This window comes from Poecile atricapillus, chromosome W (genome assembly GCF_030490865.1).
Source record: "Poecile atricapillus isolate bPoeAtr1 chromosome W, bPoeAtr1.hap1, whole genome shotgun sequence".
NCBI classification, from domain to species: Eukaryota; Metazoa; Chordata; class Aves; order Passeriformes; family Paridae; genus Poecile; species Poecile atricapillus.
This window is the reverse complement of record NC_081288.1, coordinates 24,005,291-24,027,845: the sequence shown is the minus strand read 5'-3', so window position 1 is coordinate 24,027,845 and position 22,555 is coordinate 24,005,291. Positions and strand designations below refer to the sequence as shown.

The 22,555-nt window shown below is 41.0% G+C and overlaps 1 protein-coding gene across 2 annotated transcripts; it reads right to left on the bottom strand.

The window, feature by feature from the left end:
* Positions 1-1,014: 1,014 nt before the first annotated feature.
* Positions 1,015-17,775, bottom strand: LOC131591621 (periodic tryptophan protein 1 homolog). 2 transcript variants are annotated; one of them, XM_058862503.1, is made up of 15 exons: positions 17,648-17,775; positions 17,495-17,553; positions 15,148-15,305; positions 14,614-14,699; positions 13,054-13,150; positions 11,416-11,526; positions 10,527-10,657; positions 9,886-9,959; positions 7,691-7,787; positions 6,564-6,625; positions 4,677-4,788; positions 3,274-3,364; positions 2,769-2,890; positions 2,217-2,322; positions 1,015-1,539 (listed from the first exon to the last, which is right to left on the bottom strand). In XM_058862503.1, the coding sequence occupies exons 1-15, from the start codon at positions 17,711-17,713 to the stop codon at positions 1,424-1,426; spliced, it is 1,488 nt and encodes a 495-aa protein (XP_058718486.1). In that variant the 5' UTR covers positions 17,714-17,775; the 3' UTR covers positions 1,015-1,423. The 2 variants fall into 2 exon arrangements, with proteins under 2 accessions (XP_058718486.1, XP_058718488.1); XM_058862505.1 differs by lacking the exons at positions 17,495-17,553; positions 17,648-17,775 and adding an exon at positions 15,405-15,795.
* Positions 17,776-22,555: the final 4,780 nt, after the last annotated feature.

The window sequence follows — 22,555 nt, the reverse complement described above, 5'->3', positions numbered from 1 at the left end:
CTTCACAAAAGCATTGTTCATTTGTCATCCACACATGATTCACTACTGCTTGGCAGAGACAGGATGGAGGCAGGAATCCTAACAGATCCAGAGTATTCTTCATTCCTGCAGAGCCATGCTGAACACCTTCACCAGACTAGAAACAGCTGAAGTAGCTTCACAAGCACCCAATTACCCGCTAGGGATAGGGAAGAAAGTCACAGACTTGCCTTTACCCCATCTGCAGTTTTACAGAGACACAATTTATCTGCTCACCAGAATGAACTACAGAGAGTGAGGGTGGAAAGCAATGGGCAGAGATTGACAGCTATGACTATGATCCTACAGCTGCTTTGGCATCAGTGGATTTAATACCCAGGGCATTTTTGCAGCAAGAACACTCTACAGGAACCTTCGGTGTGTGCAGAGGGGAAGTGCTCAATGGAGGGTAAAAGCATCAATTAAGTTCCTGAGGTAAAGCACAGGTGGGTGTTACATTATAAATGCAAGGAAATTCTTTGAGTCACACCCCTTGATTAGGTTCCTGATTCTGCAGCCAAGGAGCTTAAGTTGGTGGTTAAACTGATACTTAAACTTTCCTCAGTTTGGTGTCAGGCAGAAATGCCTGGGCAGAGTTAAGAATATAACACAGAGAACTTTTCACCAGGAACAGTGACTAGCTGGGATCCCAACTCTTGCTTTTTGTCCTGACAGCCTCTCATCCTCCTTGAATAGCAAATTCTCTTGAAATACATCTGGAGTGTGAAAAAAACCCCAATACTATGTGCAAAATCACTAAACTTCATGTTCTGTGGAACCTGGAAAAAAAACAACCCAGTCTTGGTAGGACAGAGCTGGGTTATTTCTGGTTTCATACTGCTGATATCAGTGTTAAAAATACATTCCAGGATTCTGCTTGGAGACTCCAACTTACTGCGTGAGAACTACTAAAATTTAAAAAGTTACATGGAAGATCTTTTAAAATCTGTAAACCTAGCCTCAAATTAAGGATAAATTATCTATTTACACTTGTAATTTAATTCAATTAATCTCTGTTTATTTATTACACAACTGTTGTGTGAAATACTTTTCCTTATGCCCTTAGAAGGTAGAAGATAAAACTGTCTTTGCAGAATTCAACAAACTTCTGTAGTCACAGAATGCTTTTCTAGTGACTGTTCCATTTTATGTATCAACTATATATAGCCCCTATTTCAGGGATCATTATCTCAGGTTAAAGCGAGTGATTCAGTCTTTCAGAGCTGGTAACAGAGGCAGGAGCTTAGAGCTTAACCACACCACCACCTTTCTTTGTCTGAGATGAAGCAGCCTGCAGATTGCAAGACACCAGTCATTTCCATGAACTCTCACCGAACAGGGGCATTTGTAGAATACACATTAGTTGTAGTCCAAATAATTACTTTGACTTTTTATCTTTGGTCCATCATAATTCCATTGCTGTCTCCAAATCATTGCTGCTACTGCTGGCCGTGGAGCTGGAAGCCACAGAGTTAGCACTAGCCAGGATGAGCCTCTCTCTGTTTCCAAAAACTTCATTCACTGCAACACAAACGGGAATTGCTTAAATGTTGAGAGAAGACTACACCAGGGACAGCCTGGTGAGCACCACGGAATGGAAATCCTAACCTGTTGTGGTTTCAAAGCTCTTCCCCTGAAGCTAAAGGTCAGAACAATTGCCTACATATGATACTTCAATTACAAGTCCTGTTATTTTTCCTCCAGAGCATCTAGAGGTTTCTTCTGCATAATTCCTGTACGTAAGTACAGTAAAATTGATGAGGTTTGAAGAGCACATCATTAAGTTTAAATAATTTATTTCTGGTTTTAGTCTCTGGTTCCCAGAAGGCTCTTAAAAGCCTCTCCAAAAAAAATCATGCTGTTTAGTTACATGTAGCTACAACTGATCAAAACCTCACTTTTCTTCCCATAAGTACTCAAAAAATGTGATACCAAATCACATCAGGAAAAAAATAAAACATAGGTATTAAAAGAAATAAGGCATTACACTTCAGCTGCAAGAACATAAATTTTGTCAAGCAGTTCTCCAGTTTAGAAAAAAACCCACATTTTTGGAAGCTGAAAATGTGACCACACATGCAGTCTTGAAGTATTTAAAAACCTATGGTTTTCTGTCCGGGTGACAATACATTACTGAATACAAATATACCCTGCAAGCAAGGGAAGAACCACCACATTCAAAGAAATGAGAACATTACCTGCAGAGATCTTGCTTATATCCCAAACACGCAGCCCTTCCCGCTCTCCTCCAAAGGCAAAGACAAACGGGAAGTCAGGGCAGCAAGCTGCACAGAACAGAACTCCCTGGCAGGGTAGGAGAGAAAGAAGAGAATTTTTTTTTTATCTTAAAATGAATTTGTCATCTGAAAAAACTTTCATCAAGCAAGTTTTAGCAAATGTAATTAAAAGTTTCTGAAACTTCTTTTGTAAAGACATAAAACAAAAGTCAAGAGCTACTAATTATAAACAGTTAATCACATATTTCTCTTGAATGTAGCAGATGCAAGCTCGAGCACCCATAGTTCTGCTCAGAAGACTGTATCTGGAATTTGGGTCTGAGGCTGTGAAGCAGTCTGCCAATTCCATGTGGAATACTGCACTGTGATGAGAATGATTTACCCAGAATATGTTACTATTTTTTTCCCTATGAAACCTTGGGTAAAACAAGATTCAAACTAGACAGAAAAAGAATAAGCAGACATAGTTTATATATAAAACTTATTAGAATCAATAAATAAATATTACTATACCATTTTCATATCCCTGGAATGGACTAAACTTGGTCTGTCTCCCAGGATATCCCAAATTTTCACATATTTGTCAGCAGATGATGTCACGAGGCACCCTTTGATCTGACTGCTTAGTTGTAGCCCTGGAAGATGAAGAGTGCAGCAGTGTGAGAGCAACAGGCAATCCCCATTTCACAGAGATAAGGATACATTTTGAAGTGAAGACATGAGAACAACCCCAATATTCTCCTCACACTAAACTCCATTCCAGAACAAAGGAGCAGAACATGAATGGAAGTTCCATGCTGCCACTGGTCCCTGTAGTGAGAGCCACGGGAATCATGCAGGACAATTTTGCCTCCCAATCCCCCCAGCAATGATTTGTTTCACATGCCAGCTACCATGATTAGCACACACAACTTACTTGTTAAACAAGGAACCACTACCACCTCAGTGCTATGGATTAAAGGCAGCTTCCAGATGTGCCTTGCCTACTTGGGACAAACAGGACACACAGACAATTTACCTGACACCTCTTCATCGTGAGCTTTCAGAGTAAACAGGGGCTTATCAGCTCGAGCATCCAGACAATACACAAAGCCATCGTCTGTGCTTGCCTAAGGAAACCACAGCATTTAAAAAACAAACAGCCACAGTCACTCATCTGGGAAAAAAAACCCAGTTAAACCCCCACCTCTGATCTGAGACAGACACAACTTCTTCCTAGGACATGTTACACTGTTCCCAGGCCTGCACCCCCAAAACCAGGCTCCACCCATCTGGTGCCCCACCTATTTTATGATCCTCAATTATGCAGCACTGATGACATGGAAGTCTTAATCCCATGCAAATTTCTTAAAGTGTATTTTGAAGAGAGTTGCCCCACTAAGTTTGGCCCTCAGGGCAGGCAGTGAAATGCAGAGCTTTCAGTCCTTTCTTGACTGTCAGTTCCAGGCTTTTGGAGCCATCAGTGGCTGCACAGTAGTCCTGTACAAAACTAAGTGTGATTACACCAGGAGAGATCCACATCATAAACCAAACAGAGCTGAGCAGCCACTTCTGTTGGCTATGTACACAAAGCAACAGAGAACTAGACAACAGCCACTGAGATAATAGGGAAGATTTGTTTTTACGTTCTGTTGCAAATTTTTGTTATAAAAAATTCAACAACATCGAGGTATTTTTCCTTTATACTCTAGGTGGCTGTTGGTCTCTTCTCCCAGGTAATAAGCAACAGAACAACAGAAGATGGCCTCAGGTTACACTAGGGGTGGTTTAGATTGGACAGCAGCAAAAATGTCTTTACTGAAAGGGTTGTCAAGCACTGATACAGGCTGTCCAGGGAAGTGATGAAATCCCCACCCCTGGAGGTATTTAAAAGCCGTCAATGTCCATAAGGCACTTATGGACATGGTTTAGTGGTGGACTTGGCAGTGCTGGGTTAATATTTAAACTTGATCTCAGAGGACTTTTCCAACCAAAATGAGTGGATCACTGCATAGCAGCCAGGAGGACAGTGCCCTCTAGCGCTGACTTCAAACACTGAATTAATATTCAGGCTCCTAGTTCTAACTAGCTGTTTCTCAGCTGCAGTTACTTCATTGCATAAAACACAACTGTGCAAAGGAAAATATATCCCAGCCACTGAACTCTGCAATGACATGACCAAGACTGTCACCTCTGGAGTGAAAAAGCATCAACAGCTTTTCTACCGTCAGAATGAAGATACCAAATAAACTTTTTGAAGATACTTTTTGAAAAAAACTACCTACAAACATCCTCCCCTAGACTGCATTTTTATAATAAGCAGCACAAACCATCCAAATATTCATTGGCTCCATTCTGATTCTGAAACTGAAACATTATGAACACTAAATACAGGTTAAATGACATGCAACAACCAACCAGAACAGAAAAGCATGTTCTCACCAAGAAATGACAAGGTGAAAAATGATTCCAAATAACTCTCTCAACCTGACCACTAAACCGCCACACACGATGGCTTTCCTGGGGGTTTCTGCAGTCGTACAGCACTGCTGATCTAGGGGACAAAGGGACAGGAAATAAAATTAAAAAAACAAAAAAACAGGGTAGAAAACTTCATGACAGTTTGCTTTCCCACTGATATCTACAGAAGCTCCATGTAAACTATAATTAAGAAATTAAATGGAGACAACTTCACTACTTAGTCTTCTTATTCAGTAAAAGATTAAAATCTTGCAGATAAGGACAAGATTTTTCCATATGCTTCAAAGTTTCATCTTGGTTACCAACAGCCACTCTACTGACACTAAGCAGAGCTTGAATTTACTCAATACATAAGATACTTATCACATAGCAGACTGTAATTATGCAAATATATCACTTAATTATAAACAGACTTCAGTAAAGTCAAGTAATGATGCACTCATTAGGAAATCGTTTTGTTATACATATGCATATGTTTTCAAATTAAAAAAAAAATAATTCTAAAAACCAACAATCTTAACAAATAGTTAGAGAAACCCTACTCCACAAAGGATAAAGTGGATGGCAGTTAGTAGGTCCTCTGGAATTCTTTACAGACACATGCTCAGCTGAGTGGCTGCAGAATCTGTCCCAACTCAAAAAACTCCAGGGTGCAAAGGCAAGGGAGGAGTGGTCATGTCACTCCAGCATCGCCTCACCACTATCAACATCCTCAGCGTAATCCACTCCCACTCCATCATATAATTAAAGAAGTGGGATGTCGGTTTCCCAGGTCTTTTACCAGGCATTTTACACATAACACACAACTGATTAGAGAATCAGACTGATTCTTTAACTCATAGTCTGATTTTCAGGCTATGAAGCCATCTCCCAATGCTCACTGAACTGCCTGTGTTCCTGCAAGGCTTTGCAGGAAAAATCCATAGGGGCAGTCTGTTAGTTTATGGATAGCACAGTGGTTTAGAAGTGTTCATGGCACCAAAAGGGCAGCTAAAAAGGGATCAGCAGCTGGTCACTGCTTGGATTTAATGCTTCCTTTTATCAAAGGAAGACAAGACGGAGGGAAAAGACAGAGGCAACAGCAAAACAGCAACAACAGCAAAAGGTCCTCCTCCAGTACTTCAGCAGATGCAGCAAGAACAGAAGCCAGGGAACTTGAAGGCTTGGGTAAAGATTGGCAAGTCTATAAATTATTTTAACATAAGGACAAAGTCTTAAAAGCAGAATAAAAAAATCAGTGTAAGAAAATCATGGTGATAGAACAAAACTTAAAAGTTACTCCATTGAGATGGGAGAACAGAGAGGGAATTCTTTGGGGTGTCAGGGCTTACAAGGACTGGCAGCTACAGAGTAGTCCAAGTGTACAGACACAAACCATTTCCCAGCATCTCCAGGCTGCAATCACAGGAGACAGCCCATTACACTTTGGCTATAGAGTGCCTAGAGGCTGGAGGGAGAGAACTGGGATTTTAATATCCCTCATGCCTTCACCCTGGCCTTACTGGCTGGCAAAACCCAGGCAAATGTTCCAAGGAATAAACACTGAAACGTTCCCAATGAAGAAAATGCCATTAGGCCAAATTAAGAAATAAATTCAGTTTGGAGCAGGCAGACACCTGGCACAGAAAATGTCAGTCCAGATGGTTAAAGCATTTGCTACCCCTGAAAAAGAGGTAAGGAAAACTACATCCTGGCCATATGCAAACCTGGCTTCCTTGCTGGAAAAAAATAACAGCATTACTCAAATTGACACTGTTATAAAAAAAAAAAAAGAAGTAAAAAACGAGGCTTAATTGAATAGGAATCCCCTCCCCAGGTGCAACATGTGAAAACATTACCCTGACATACTTATCAAACGATCCAGAAACGAGGGTCTGAGTTTCAAATGGGTGAAACTGCAATGTCTGGACCTAGATAATGGAAGATTTTATGTAACATACATATACAGGAACTTTCTTGGAACAAAGTGCACCCATCCCAATCCTAAGCCAGCACACAGTCCTCCCCAAAAAACCCTCCTAATTAAACTTGTTGACACTCAGATTGCTCAAAAAATAGTGCAAGAGATGTGCATTATTTCAAATACCCCCACCTAGTGAAAACAGTATATTTTCCAATATAATTTGACTGAACAGAGCTCCATGCCCCCTTTCTGCCCTAGATGAAAAGAAAAGAAAAGAAAAGAAAAGAAAAGAAAAGAAAAGAAAAGAAAAGAAAAGAAAAGAAAAGAAAAGAAAAGAAAAGAAAAGAAAAGAAAAGAAAAGAAAAGAAAAGAAAAGAAAAGAAAAGAAAAGAAAAGAAAAGAAAAGAAAAGAAAAGAAAAGAAAAGAAAAGAAAAGAAAAGAAAAGAAAAGAAAAGAAAAGAAACTGAAGGTAAAAGAATATCTGCTTCCAGTTTGGGTAAAAAGGCAGATGTTAACAAAAAAATGAAAATCAGGAGTTTGTCAAGGGCAGTGACTTTGTTAGCAGCAAAATAAGGTTACAGCTATTAATAACTAGCTTTACATTTTAATTACTATGAGATTAATTCATTTCTAAAGTACCCATCACTATGGTATTTTAGTATGATTTATTTTAAACCTTTTCACCTAGAACAAACTGTAACTGACACTCATTGTTCCCTTAAGAGAGTTACAGTTTGACCTATGTTCAGATATCTATTTTTGTAGCTTATACCAGCACTATCATATTCCCCACCATTAGAGCCAATGCACAAAAAGCATTTTAAAAACTGTTATAAATCTTTATTAACTTTCTAAAAGGTAAGTTATGTAACATAACTTTAAAGTAATTTTAAAAAGCAAACAGTGCTATTTGCAAAAGCAACTAATTCATAAATTTAAACAATTCTGCACAGATGTTAGAAAATTAGAGAACTGCTGTTCTGAGGGTTGACTACCAAGCAGCAAATGAAAACTGCAGTTACATTTTTGTCTGTATTCTACAGTGGAAGAAACACAGCAATTATTCCATACCTTGTCTGTATGTAGTGTCAGGCTGGCTGCTGGCTTACCCACAGCCATGTCCCACAAAATCACTGTGTTGTCAGCAGAGGCACTTGCTAAAACATTCCTGGTAATGGATCAAAAATCAGTTTTAAACTTTTTATACAGATACAAATGGATTTTTTGTCAAAAACCCAAAACACACAGAGAGCCCAATCCTGAGAACAGGTACACTGTGGTCTATAGATTACTTCCCTCAAGCCTGAGGGATAACTCCCTGAAGGCAATTCTAAGTTATAAGTAAAGATTATAAATAGGCTATATTACATTACTAGAACACTTCTAACAATAACAGTTCTGCTCCTACTTCCCCTGACATTACTTACAATACCATTTACTTGACGATTTCTCCAACAAAACAAAGTAATAAAGGCTTTGAAGCACATTCTTTCCTTTGACATTAAATAGTATGTTTAAACATTACCTATGCTATTTTGTTCTGTTTGCATATGCATACAGTCAAGAGCCTGACAAACCTGTTTGTGAAATATTTTGCTATTATCTGTTTATACACCTACTGAAGAGACAACACTATACCCTTTGTAGACTGCTGAAAGTATCCACTAAAATTTCAGTTTGCTTACAGACCCCACATTTCAACTCAAATTTGACCAATTGTGTTAAGAGCAATAAACTCAGCTTAAAAGTTGGATCAGAAAAAACAAATCAATACATCCCCAAATGCCAGTCAAAAACACACTGCAATTTCTATACTGCTTCATTGCTCTTAAAATGAGACTTATTACCTCAAACATGTTGTTTCTGATTGAAACTGCTCCCCCTCTCCTTTTTATATTAATCAAGTGTTTCTGACTGAAAGAAACTTTTCCAATCTCCTGGAAATGCTGTTTTCCCAAGCAATGTTACAAGGACAAGTTAAGAAAATGCATAGTGAAGGCTGTAAGAACATTTTACACTAACACCACTATGACTTAGAGGCAGAAAGTTATTTGTAGAGAGCTGTCACAACACGCCTTGCTTAAAAGAAAGGAACAACAATAAAGCATTTTATATACAAGCTGCTCCAAGGACTTCCTTGTTTTGTCTGTAAGCTGCTCACTTCAGGGCTGGTTTTATTTCCTGAAAGACCTACCAGTATCAATCAATTTGTAACTCAGCACATAACAGAATTATGCACTTCAGACTTAACTACTGAAGCCATGATTTTCTTTATCCTTGTTTATATTATCACCGGATCATTCCTAGGAACACAAAAGCTCCTCTTTTGTAAGAGTGATGGACTGTTCACTGGCAAACTCTGTGCATATGTGTGCAATTTAAGAACAACAGACTGTAAATTAAGAGTGCAATTTATATACATTTACTGAGGTTTGTGTGGGTGTTTTCTTCGTCACTATCTAGACAAGAAAGCAGTACAAGTGAAGGCTCACACCTGCTCATCAGAATATGCAGAGATGTCTGTGTACATCCTCAAAGGCAGAGGCATTTTATGACAGCAGAAAAATTAAATTAAAAAAAACCCATCAGCCTGTGTCTGACTGAAGCAATTTCAACCCCTGCTGAAGATCCTGACAGATGAACTGTTGACAACCACCTAAGTGATAAAACACCAGCAGCATCTTTACTTCAGTCAGCACATTGTCCTTGACCTCTGCCCCAAGATGGACCAGTTTTGTGTTGCTTCAACAGCAGCACTTCATTTCTAGTTCATTCAGGCAACAGGGAATTTTCTCTGCCTAGACACATTTCTATAACCGAGCTATTAGGGCTTTTACACTCTTTCCTGTTCACAGCTTTGGGGCAAAAGCCAGAAGGAAAAAAAACCAACAGAACAGTGAGGACTTTGTTATACAAATCTACTTCTCTCTGTTGAAATAGTGGTGTAGGCCACTGGCAGATCAGCATAGCTCAGGGTAGCCCTTCTGCTTCTCCAGTTTGAACAAGTGAAATGCAGACAATTTATCAAATGGCTCGCACCCACCTTTGCCCTGCTTTCATCTGGACAACCTGCAAATCAAAAGTGACCTGCAGCAATATACAAGTATTTTAAAAAAAGAAAAAATCAAGAGCTCTAGTTAAAAAAAAAAAAATAAAGTGTATTAATTTCAGCAGTGCTTTCAAGTTTTCAGATTTTGTGTGAAAACTGTATGCCTAATTAAGATTGCAATTTTCTAGCATCCATTGTTATTCAAGTATTCTTTTACCTGCTTTGTGTATTCCATGAAAGATCAAGCACAGCATCAGTATGTCCTTCCACAGTCCCTTCTGAAGATAAATTCTGTGTACACACAACATAAACAGACTTGAAAATTACAGCTTCAGTGCAAATCAAGCATTACTCCACATTAGTATGAATCCCCATAAGCCTTCAAAAACAACTTTGTATTAAATTACTCTCACTTGCTGCAACATAGCTTCTGAGAGAACTCTCTGCACCACCTGCACCCTGCCTCCTACCCCAGATCACAGACTGCTCCAGCTGCTGGGTTTACAGAACTGGTTACTCCCTTCAGGCTAGCAAAAGAAACCTCATTATTTCCAGCTAATGTGCAACTTCTTCAGCTTCTTTCTAAACACTCCTGGCAGTTCCCTCTCTCTCCTCCCAATTAACTGAGCTTTGGGTCCTTGAAACTGCCAGTTCCTTCAACTTCTCATTTCAAATAGTTAAGATTCAAAGTTTACTGGGACATCACCCCATTCCTGTTCTGCTCTTAATTCCAGGCTTTAGTTATTTAAAGAACAATTAGCATTTCAAATAATCTAAGGGGGAAAAAAAAGGCATTATTATTATCCCTGCTCTAAATTTCCTCCATCCAACCAGGAAAAACCATTCTGCAACACCTACTTTCTTTCCTTTCTTTTTCTTCTTTTTCTCTTTCTTGACTCCAAGAGAAAAGACTGGTTCCAAGGATTCTACTACATCAAGGTCCCAAATATCAATGACTGGGGTCATGTTACCCACTGCAACATAATTTCCTAAACAAAAAGCCAAATGCAACCACATTTATTGTATTATGAAACAGCATACTTGGCAACTCAGCTGCTCCTTATTTCTTTGGTTAAGTAAAACTTATGTGCCACAATCTTCTACTTGAACATATTTATGTTTCTAACTGTAAAGGAGCAATTGGAAAATATCAGCTGACAGTACATGTTGCCAGAAAAAAATTTACTTGCTCTCCTCCCCTCCAGTACAAGTAACTGTTCAAACAAGCTGTATAAAGTTGCATGTTTTGTTTGTTTTAAAGAAAAAACAAACCAAAACCAAACCACATCCCCTGTACTATGAAAAAACAAATCAGTTTCACAGGAAAACACAGGCAAAATGTTAATAAATATATAAATATATATATAAATTTTGCTGTGGTTTACATTTAATTAACTGCATTTCACATAAAGAGAATGAACAAAAGCATCCCTTTGTTTGCAAACAGAAAATAAAGCAGATTTTAGAGACTGGTCTGGTCCACTGACAATAACTCAACTGTTTGTAATAAAAGCAGTATTTTAGTAAAATCATTTGTTCCAGCAGCATCACTAAGATGACTGTATCACCAAGCAAAAATACCTGATATTCACATCTTGGTTATCCCAAGTCAGTATTATCTTGATATTAACATTGATTTTATTTCTTTGTACTGAAGGAAGAAATTATTTAGTACCAACAACATTACACTAACATGCTTTTCAATCATGCTTTTATCTGGACACTGACAGTATCCTTTTTAATTTACCTGTTGATTCATCTGGACTAGGATCAAAATTCAACCACTCCAGACTCAGAGGGTAAGCAGGCAAGATAATGTCATGATGTACATAAAATGAGTCTTCTTCATGATTATAAACTGAAAAACAATTAAAGTTATGCAAGACATCAACGAAGAAGGAAAACAAACAACCAAGAACAGGTAAAGGCAGTTGTGGCAAAAACTAAATTGTCAAGGAGATGTAGAAGGTAAATTCAGAGTCTTCAGAGTTTTACTGTAGAGGCCAGACCCTCTACAAATGTTGTACCTCACAGAATTACACAAAATAAACATTCTCCTGTTTACTTCGGATAAAGAAGTGACAAGTTCAGTCAAGGTTTGATACTTTTACTTTGTTTGTACGATCTCTTCATAATACATGCTCCATATCCAGCACTTTCTACATCAGGATACATTCATTTTACAGGATTCGCAATTAAAAAAAAAAATCCAGATGAAGCTGAAAGGGAAATGAAGGTAAAAAGACAAACTAGAGGAAGCTGAAGAAGTCAGAAGGAGTTATCTTTAGCAGATGGTAACTGAGATACAGGAAAAGTTTTGGTAAAGCAGCCATATACTAAACACACGATCCTGTAGCCAACTATTTTACTCCTTAAAATAATTTACCAATTGGACAGCAGAAAAAGCCCATTAATTATTTTAATAACACCTTATCACACACAAAATCACAGTGGCACTTTTAAGTGCATTTGACAGATCTTCAGATACTAACTGAAGTCTCCAGTTAACTAAGTTATCTTAGTAGTCAACTAAGACAAGGTTACTCAATTTTAGAAACTGCAGAAGCCTTTGCTATTATTTTGTAAGTTTATATTGGGTACAAACTTACAGTTAATAAAATTAGTAAACACCTCCAGATACAGAAAATGCCACATGCTGGTATCTGAGAGATGCTTTCAGACATTTTAGTCACATTGGCTGCTTAAAATGAAATACTTTGCTTACAGAAACATGGACCACAGCACAAGCAGCCAGAAACATTCCCAAAAAGAACCACAGTAAACAAAGATGATAATTTCAGCATGTTCAGTAGTATTCATCAGCTGCAACACAAAAATCTTTTACACAGCAAAATTAAACCTATTTCTAGAACAAGCAGTATCCAGGCACTATTACAGACTATCACTTTTAAACCATGATGCTAAAGGTGCTGGTCTTCTAATCCTAGCAGTGGAAAGCCCACTTAAAGAAGGAAGGAGAAAGCCAAAGAAAAAAAACCAAAACAAACCAATAAACCACTAGAGGATGATTGCAGGATATGGAAAGTAAGACTGGAACGAAGAGCATATATTCAGAGAATAAAAATGCCATCATATTTTCTAAAAGTTTCAAGAAATGAAATAAGGAAAGGAATTGCTATACAGCCTGAATGAGGCAATCTGATCCTTTAAATAATCCTTTAAATAAAAGTAACTCCACAGGAGTTACTCTAGTCCTGAAAAGTAGCTAAAGCACCATGACATGGAAAAGGACAAAACATAGAGCAGAAGAGGAGAAAAATCCTTCCCAAAACCAACCCACTCCCTCTTCAACACAGCCACATGGCACCTGCTAGGCAAGACATTCCCTATGTCCCCTGTAAAGAATAAACCCTATTTTACTCACCATGGACCTCCAAACTACAGCAGTCTTTATCAACTCTGCCACAAAGGACAAGATTGTCACTGGGTTTAATCAAAAAGTCCTCCTGTTCATACTGTTCCTAAACAGCAAAAAGGAGAGGACAAGGGGCTTTGTGCAAAGCACATAAAAGCATGAAACTACACATATTCAAAAGGTGGAATCAGAAATTATGAACCACAACTGAAAATACCCAAAATCCAACATCCTGATGCCCACCCACCTAAAACCATGTTATGGTGCTAAACAGAGAAAAGCAATAACCAGACTGGGTCCTGGGGAGAGTGACTACTCATTAAATTAGATTGAAAGGACTTCTATGTGAACATAGGGGGGTTTGTAAAGGTGTTTCATTATCAAATATGAAACCATATTTCAGGCTATCCTGATGCAGCTGATTGCTGAAAAGCAAATCATCACCAGGAGTCTACAAACCAAGGTGATTTCCCTTGTGCTCCTGCGCCTTGACCACTTATATAACAGCATTTTACTCAATAACAATGCTGCAGCTGTTCCTCACATCCAAGAAATATTTCCACTGTCTACTTCTTGGAAAACATTTCCCAAGAAGTACTGCCTACAGTACTACCAGGCATTCAGCTGTACCAGAGCAGATGTAACCTCTCATCTGATTTACCTGTTACTGAGGAATGGAAAGAACTTGGGAATTTTTGGTGTGAAAAATTAAGAACTGTACAGAAGTCAATATTCTTACATAGAGTACCATCCTTCCCATCGTCAACACATCCAAGACTTTTTGGACTTCTCAAAGTTTTTTGGTTTTTTTAATTCACTTAAAGTATACTTCAGTATTCGAATTTTATCAAGTCCTGCAATTCTCTGAATTAACTTAAGGTTACACAAGACTTAGTCTTCAACGGTTCCAGTAGTAAATACCAAATGACATTTGAAATGAAAATGCACATTCAAGAACTTACAGAATCTGGGGAACGAACTTAAGCATAGGAAGAAGATCTTGAGAAAAAGGTGTTCATTTTCTGTATATCTACAAACCCAGCTTCTGCAAAGTTGCTTCACATCTGACAGTGGGAACTAATACAGGCAGAAGCAGCCAATGACACACTTTATACATATATATATGTGTGTATACAGAACATTGATATATTTATATATCAAATACCTTCCTGAGTCCACCTCAGCCTGATTTCTTACACAAACTAGTGGAAGGTGAAAGAGTCTTGCAATCTGAAATTTTCTCATTTTGGCCACTAGTGGCCCAAGACTTGTTAATTCTTCAAGTGTTTCCTGTGTCTTACTAGGCAGGTGAAAAACCACTCTGTGTACAGAAGTGCATGGTTTAGTTAAGGAGCCAGTTCACCTGAACCTCCTACTTAAATGCAAAAAGCACAGAAAGAAGGGACTGAACAAAGCAACCTTAGAAGGAAAGAGCATCATCCAATCAAAAATCTGGCACACCTTTGAGAAAGGACTGCAAGCACTTACACATCCCAAGGCAGAGTGGAAAATTTAACTGCTTTTGAAGTTTATGCTGTTAAAGATACTTAACATTCTTTACGTACTCACAGTGGTTTTTAGAGTGATGTAAGGATCATTTTCATTGCTCCCATATACTGCCAGAGTAGCCAAAGAGTCTCCAAGTTTTAAATCACCTAGGTGGGAATTTCAGAACACTTTTTATATATGTCTGTAACAAGCAAAGTTAGAAACTCCAGTACCAATACCTATTACCTATACAGCAAAATATCTAATAATAATAGCCCAGGAGTGGGCTAAATGAACTTCCAAGTTCCAAACATAAGTACCTGAGTAAGATAAACTACTTAGTACTTTCAGGGACTTCTACTGCTCTGCTCCAGCACTACGGCAGCCAGAGTGACAGCCTTTCCAACATGCTCTTGGTCCTAATGTCAGCAAGGGTGACACTGAACTGCTTCCCTCACTAAATCACTTCCCAAGTTGGGACAAGCAAACAATTAAAACTGTGCATTTCCAGCATCTGAAACTTAACACAGTATAGCCTTAGGATATTAAAGTCTTAAGTACAAGTGGAAAGGTTCTTCACTTACACTACACATCTGCCACACAAATTTTTCTTACCCGTGTATTCCTCTTCATCGTAATTGTCCAAATCATATTCATCCAGTTCATGATCAGACAGCTCTTCTTTGCTTTGGGCAGACTTGGCACTGCTGCCAGGCACGGGTGCATTTGTGTCACCTGCTGTCTGGCCTTCATCACTGCCACCAGCACCATCCCTGTGGAAAGATACACAGCTCTGAGAAACTGTGGCAGACACACAGAACACTTCCAGGGGACTGCTGGAGAGACTTCAGCACACACTCCCAACTGCTTACATGGCTTTCAAGTCCTTATGCCAATACTTTTGAAATCCATTCACTCTTTCTAGAGCCTCTCCTAAAATACAAGGCATCTATAACTCTCAGGCTTTCAGAGAAAGTTTTCCCCTGAAAAGTTTTCATGACAAAAAGTGGCACAGATTTTCCTCAACAAGGTGAACTGTGTGTCCAAGTCCCTTTCTCTTACACATTTTCCATGGATACAATGCTCTCGACCTCACTTCTGTGTATTCACATGTGTCCATGTCATTCCTTCCTTTCTTTTCCCCACTCAGAGGCACGGTCATGTGTGAGAATTCTCACATTTCTTCAAGCTTTTTAAGACCTCGTTTCTTCATACTACCCATACTTAAGCGAAGTAAAAATAACATAGAATTCATTAGGTAAAATCACACTGTAGATTCTTCTTATGAGGTAAAATCTAGAAAATGCAGAACTTTGTGGCCTCAATTTTGCATGCAAGGAATTCAGGAAAAGGAAATGCACATTAAACACTGGCTGAGAAGACAACAGACACCCAAAGTGTCCCAGCGGAGCACAACCCAAAGAAACTCATCCCTGCTCAACACCCCATATTCCTGACCTTCTGCACGCAAAATTCCCAAGCAACAACGAGCCAAGGCAGTTCTCAGATACAGTTTCTAAATTAAATATCAGAAACTTAATTTTCCTAATTTGTACAGTAAAATAAATACTTCACATTAATAACATAACTAGAGACAAGTAATAAGAATTAAATAAACTAAATCAGAGTTTGATTTGTGATATCTGCAGAGAAAAAAGTGAGGTGTTGCAATAAATTCTACCAATTACAACAAATTATAAATAGATCAACTGTTTCAGATGGTCTTCATATTTCCATCCTGAATTTTTACAGAATACATAAAAAAAACAGCACCTCAAATCTTTCCATGCTTCTGAAATTGTAAGAGAAAGGAAATCACTCAGAAAACCAAAAGTTTACACATAGAAAGGGGAAACAAGTAACCCCACAGAAAACAGGAATGTTAATCAGTTAAGAAATTAACACAATATGAGAATCTTCCAAATGTTTAAGATTATTTTGTAACTGTTAAATAACCAAAACCAGAAAATAACATAATAAAATACATCCTGGGATGATACACTCTGTTCAGCAGTAGTGTCACTGATACATCCAACAGAAACGGGGTGGATAATATTCACCCAACAATAAAAACACTTTCTGCTACCTGTTGCATCTGTTCAACCACACACACTGTGGCACAACCACACACTCTACACAGCTGAAACACTCAGAAGCCTAAACCTATGAACAGATCTATCAGAAAACGGCCAGAAAATGGAATAAGACCTCAATTCCCATTTCTTCTAGCCAAAAGAGAGATATTTGTCTTCTATCATGTTTCCTAAATATATCACTTCTTATGTTAGTTCTGTAAATTTTTTTTTTTTTAAGCAGAGCAACAGAACTTAACACAACTACATAACTAAAGGCTCTCAGTGCTGAGGTGGTGATGTCTCCAGTCTCACTGTGAGTCACAAATACACCCCTGAGTAATGTTTTCCTTTTTTTACCAAAGCAGGAATACCACTCTAACCTCCACTGTGCCCTCCCGAGCTAGCCCTCTGTCCCACCCTCGGTATAACTTTTCCCCAGTCAGTTTGGGACTCGCAGCTCGGTTTGCCTCATGTCCAAAGGCAGCGCCTTAGTTCTCACTGGAGCGGAACAGGAGAGAGCGCCAGGCCCCGCAGTGCCCGTCCAGCCCGCACTGACAACTGCGGGGCCCACGGGAACGCAGCCGCGCTGTCCACGACGGCCGCAGCATCCACTGCACCCCCTGTTCCTCCGCTCGCCCCCGGGACGGCCGGTCCTCCCGCGCTGCCCTGGCACGGTGTCTCCGGGAGGGATTCCCGGTGTGCTGCCGCTCTCCGCTCCTCGCTGCTGTTCCCCGGGCCGGGCCTGAAGTCCCGGGGCTGCGCTTGCCCCGTGCCCGGGACGCCCCATGCGCGGCTCTCTGAGCGTGGGGCCGGGCCCGGCGGGCTGCAGCCGCGTCCCGAGCAGAGCCCGGGAGCGGCGGCGAGTCCCTCCCGCTGCCCCGCCTCACCCCAGCCTGTCCTGCGCCTCCTCGATGAGACCCTTCAGCTCCTCCTCGCTGAGCTGCACCTGCGGGGCGGACACAGAGGGGTGAGGGCGGTGGCGGCGGGGGGTGGCGGTCGGGGTCCCCTCGGCGCGACCCCAGCCCCGGCCCCGGCCCCACCTTGTCGGGTGTCTCCTTGGCCACGCCGCGCCGCACCCAGGCTGCGCAGGGCACGGGGCAGCTCATGGCGACACCGCCGCACGTGCGAGCGGCCGGGCGCGCGACAGTGACGTCACCAGAGGAGGGGCCGCCCGACACGGTGGGGACGGGGGCGGAGACTGCGGCGTGACGTCACCCCCGCGCGCCGGGGCAGTGGCGCGGGTACGGGCGCGCCCTGAGGGACGGGCGGTGTCACCTCAGAGGGACGGGGACGGTGGGAGTGCTCCGTCTCCGGGATTTGTGCAGAATCCCGGCATCAATTAAATTGGAATAAATCCTTTGAGATCACCCGGTACAACCTTCAAGTGCTCTGCTCCCCACACTGGGTCTCACGGCTTCCCTCAGGCACCGGGAGAAACCTGCCCTGCCACTGAAATATCCCGGCGGCAATCCACCGAAACGAGAAGTTTAGAAAGGCCTTTTTTTGTTATTGGTCCCTCCATTTTATCCAAGGAAAAGAAGCCAGCGCACAAAGGCCATAGGGAGGTGCAGGGAGTTGTGAGGGACTGGCGTCTCCACAGGAGCGGCTGCTTTCTGCTCCCCTACACGAGCTAACCCATTACATCAGAGGAAAGGGATTAAATGCCAGCTGGAAGGTACAGAAAGGTACTCTCTTACAAACGTGCAAGAAATCACCGCTGCTCCCATCACTGGAATCTTAATTCAGTGCGAAGTGCAGGGATGGGAAGCTGAGGAAAGGGAACGAGCGTTTCTCAACTCAGTAACCCAGCTGCAGCTTGGCAGATAAAATGGCCTCGTTATTCCACCTGCAACACCACTGTGGCATTTTCATTATTTCTTATCCTGATTCTTCCGTGGTTCTGGCATGAGAGAGAAATAAAAATCTGCAAAATGTTACTATCTCTTCACTTCCCTTCATTTCGCCAATACGTTGTGTTTTGTCTTAATGTCGACATAAACATACCAAGGCAGAAGTTGGATCCTCCTAGCTCTTTGTAGTAACCTGTGACATGGACATCCTAGTCCTACCTGTAATCCTGCATTTTGGCATGCTTGCCTTTTTGCTGGGCTATATTTGCTTTGCTCACCATCTTTTATTTAACAGTGTGCAAGAAATCCTTCTTGTTCTCCCATACAAGAATGAGCCACAGTTTCACCTTCAGTCTTCCTCCAGATTCTGAGGGAAGGTTTGTGCAAGTGGCTGCTACTCTCAAAGACAGGCAGAGGGGAGTGTTAGGCAGCCAAGAGGAAGAAAGCCGGGTTACTTTCCAGTGGCTGTGGTTCCTGGATATTCGGGGTTTTTTTTTCAGATGTATGCATTTACAGTGTGGTTTGCAGAACAAAGTGGAGCCAGACTTGTTTTTACTGAAGCCATACTCAGAGGGGGCACACAAGCTCTACGTTCTGTCCCACCATGTACGTAATCACAAGATATCAGAGCACTGTGGGGAGGCTGAACAGCAGAAGTACCCAAGAAAAGACAGCTGGAAAAGGAGGAAGGAAGGAAAATAGGCAGCAATTGTGCACAATCTATATTATAGCTTAGAGAACTGCAGTTAGTTGTAATGATTTTTATTGTGAGACCTAGTCCATAAATACTGGGCGATTCCAATACCTCTCTCTGTCATACACTTTCTGGGGATGTGCAACTGTTTGTTTTTGGGTTTTTTTTCAGAAGAAGGGCCATTCTATTAAATATATTAGTGTTCCACGGTGCCTTGGCAATCACAGAAATGTGGCTGAAAGTGAACTGCAGCCCAGAACACCCGCAACAAGGAATCACCAAGGATGACTTATGGGACATTACACACCAATAAAAAATTGTCTTCTTGGTATTCAGTGTCCAAAGATGGCTCAGCCATGTAGATGGGAAGGTTAGTAAATAAAGCAGATGTTAATTTCTTCATTTGGATGGAATTCTGCTGCCATTAGAAGAATTTTGGGACCAATCCACAGAGCTGTCCTAATTGGGAATGAGGCTGTACAGCTGATAGAAGTCTCTGAATCTTTGCTAGATGGAAAAAATGGCCATGAAGAAAGGTATGTGCAACTGCACACAAGCACTCAAGTGGCTCTCCCATGAAGAGCGTGAGGACCAAGCTCAGATCCTGTGGAAATAAGAGAATTGTCATCAGAGATTTTCATGACACAGCATGTTCTGGACTGGCCTTGAGCCTTTCCTAAAAATGATCTCCTGAAAGGTTTCAGCTCCACTCCCCTGGCCCCAGTCAGAGGTCAGATACAGCAGTGCCTAAATCTCTTAGGCCCATTTCTTAACCTCTGATGCGGAGAGCTGAGATTCTTTTTATCCCTGTGAACATCCATAAAGGAAGGCAAGACTTGACAATAGCAATTTTCATTTTCAGTTTAGTCACTGATTCTGGTGCCAGAAACTTCTGCCTGTCTGAAGTGAAAAGCACTGAAACATTGTCCCTGTTTCTGGATCTAAATTTGACCTATCCCTACTGCTTTTCACCAGAGGAGCAAGTGATGGATAAAAGCAAACTTCTGTTTTGGAATGCATATACCAGGTAAAAAAAGTGGGGGAAAAAAAAAAAATCAATGACTCCTTGAAAGGGAAGGTTCAGTTTCTTTTTTAGGGGACATGTCAAGGTGCCCAGAGAGCACAGAGTATTCTTCTTCACATGAAGTCAGATGGAGGAGAGGAGAGCTGGTTGATCAAGTGCTGTTGAAGTAACTGGTTCCAGCAGGCTCTCCAATAACTACTGGAAAACTTTAAAAGCTCCGGTGTCCAAGGCTCTGCAGAGACCTTGATATACCTTGAGTCATGAAACTCTCAGAGACACTGTAAATATCTCCAGTATGACAGCTGGGAGGTACTACAAGACCAGGAAAAGATTCATTGTGCAAATCATACAGCCTGTAGGCAAGAAGACAAAGGGAATTTCACTTGTTTCCGAAGTTATGCTGTAGGTTTACAGCTGTGGTTAAGCTGCTCTTCAGATGAAAAAGGAGGAAAGTGATCAATACACTGGCATCTCAGATGATTTTTTTTTCTATTTTATCAAATGATCTGCAAAATACCAGTGTTGCAGTCTCAGGGATGTTAAATAGCTAAAAGCAGGCAGTCAGTCAGTCAGTCAGTCAGTCAGGAACTTAAGAGTGAAACACCAGTGGCAGCCATCTAAGTCCTCAAGGTTACTTTTTGATTTTCTGTTTGCATTCCCTGTGTGTTTCTGTGAAACATAGAGCACAAACAGTGGCACAAAACCAAGGAAGTATCAGCTCTCAGTAGGGAAGCATCTTATCAAGGGAGATGACATTCCCTGTTTGCACACTGCTGCATAGCCTGGGGGGAAGAGCTCTTGAACTGATAACTAGGCAGAAAGTTTTCAGGTAGTTAAAAGAAGGTTGCTTTGGCTTTCTTTCATCCAGGACCTCCTTAAGGAGTTCTCTGGGAGAGCACAAATCTCTTCACTTTGAAAGATAAAACAGGTTTGTGCTAAGGTTTATTCTCCCAGATCTCACTTACTACTTTTGGTAGTCTTTGTTTAACTTCATGGAATAAATGAGGTCTATCACTTATTTTTTATCTACACCTAATAAGTGTGATCTCAGTGTGAAACAGATATATGTGCGAAAGACATTAAAGCTTCACTGGGATGCAGGAACTGCATTATCAGAGATGTGAGCTTATGAAGCAGCTGCTTCCCCACACTGTGCTGGAGAGTTTGGGAATGAGAATCCCATCATCCCTGCAACGACTACTGTCAGCTGGACACCTCAAAACACCCGAGGACTTGCACCTCTCCACCACCATGGGACCAAGGGGGGACATCAGGGCCAGTGTTTGTTTCAGAGGTGTCACATCTTTATCTCCTCTGTGTCAAAGTGTGTTGCTCAATGCTGGATACTTCAAGTACTTGTTATTCCAGGGGGACACTACAACTTCTTACACAAGCTGCTGGCTTGTAGAGCCAAGGGGGCTCCTAGGAAGGTGGCCAGGCTGTAGGGTTGTGCTGGGAACGGTGGCCTCCCTGCCACAAGGATATGTGCAGTTTTACATCTTCATAGCAAAGCTTAGAGACAGCCAGCCTGCACACTTACTCTGGAACATTTTCCATGAAAGACTCATCAGACAAAAATAAAAGCCACTGAGGAAATGTTCATTAAAATATAAGGCTCTGTTAACATAGAAAAATTTAGCTCCTACCACTACACACCTAGAAATGTATCTGTATATATACCTTGTGCAGATTTAAGAAAAAATATTTCTGTGTTTTAAATGTTACTTCTACATAGTCAAACTGAGACACACAATGACCTTTATGTTATGCACCTGCTTCTGCTGCTGATTCCATCAACAGATCTACATCAAATACTTCTGGCAGGACTTTAGCCTCAGGACAAAACCCGGGCTCCTCTAGGTGAGCTCTACTTTGTAGCAGGGCTACATCACTGTCCATTTCTGCCCTGTGGAAAAGGAAACACAGCAGTGGGCAAGACTGACCAAAACCTTAATTAGCCCAGTGAACGTGTGCCACAGCCTTCAGTCTCTACAGAAAACCTCAAGAACACAAATGGAAACGGACTGTAGAAAAAACATGAAGAGAACATAATTTACAGAGATCCCAGAAGAATGGTGTGAAGAGTCAACTCAAATGCCCAGAAGAACGGTTTTATATTGTTTCAGTATCCACAGTTGGGAAAGGGAGACAAATCATTCCAGTTTGCTACACCTGAAGGCTTGCTTTGTTTTCTTCCAGAAACTGGGGAGGCAGGCAAGGGCATCTACACCTCCTGCAGAATTTGGACAACTGCAGGGTTCCCTATGAGCTGCTTTTCAAAGTCCAGTCCTGGACAGCTGAGTTTGCAAAACCTAAAGGCACCTGAGAGGCACAGCTGGTCCGGGCAGTCACTCAGTCTGGTGTGAGTGGTGTCTCACTC

Excerpts from the sequence above, each read along its gene's own strand:
- LOC131591621 (XM_058862503.1), bottom strand. The coding sequence starts at position 17,713 with ATGAGCTGCCCCGTGCCCTGCGCAGCCTGGGTGCGGCGCGGCGTGGCC. Across the intron at positions 13,151-14,613 it reads ACATCACTCTAAAAACCACT|GAACAGTATGAACAGGAGGA; the intron begins GTGAGTACGTAA and ends TTTGCTGTTTAG. Across the intron at positions 4,789-6,563 it reads GTTTCTGGATCGTTTGATAA|ATCAGCAGTGCTGTACGACT; the intron begins GTATGTCAGGGT and ends TTTGTCCCCTAG.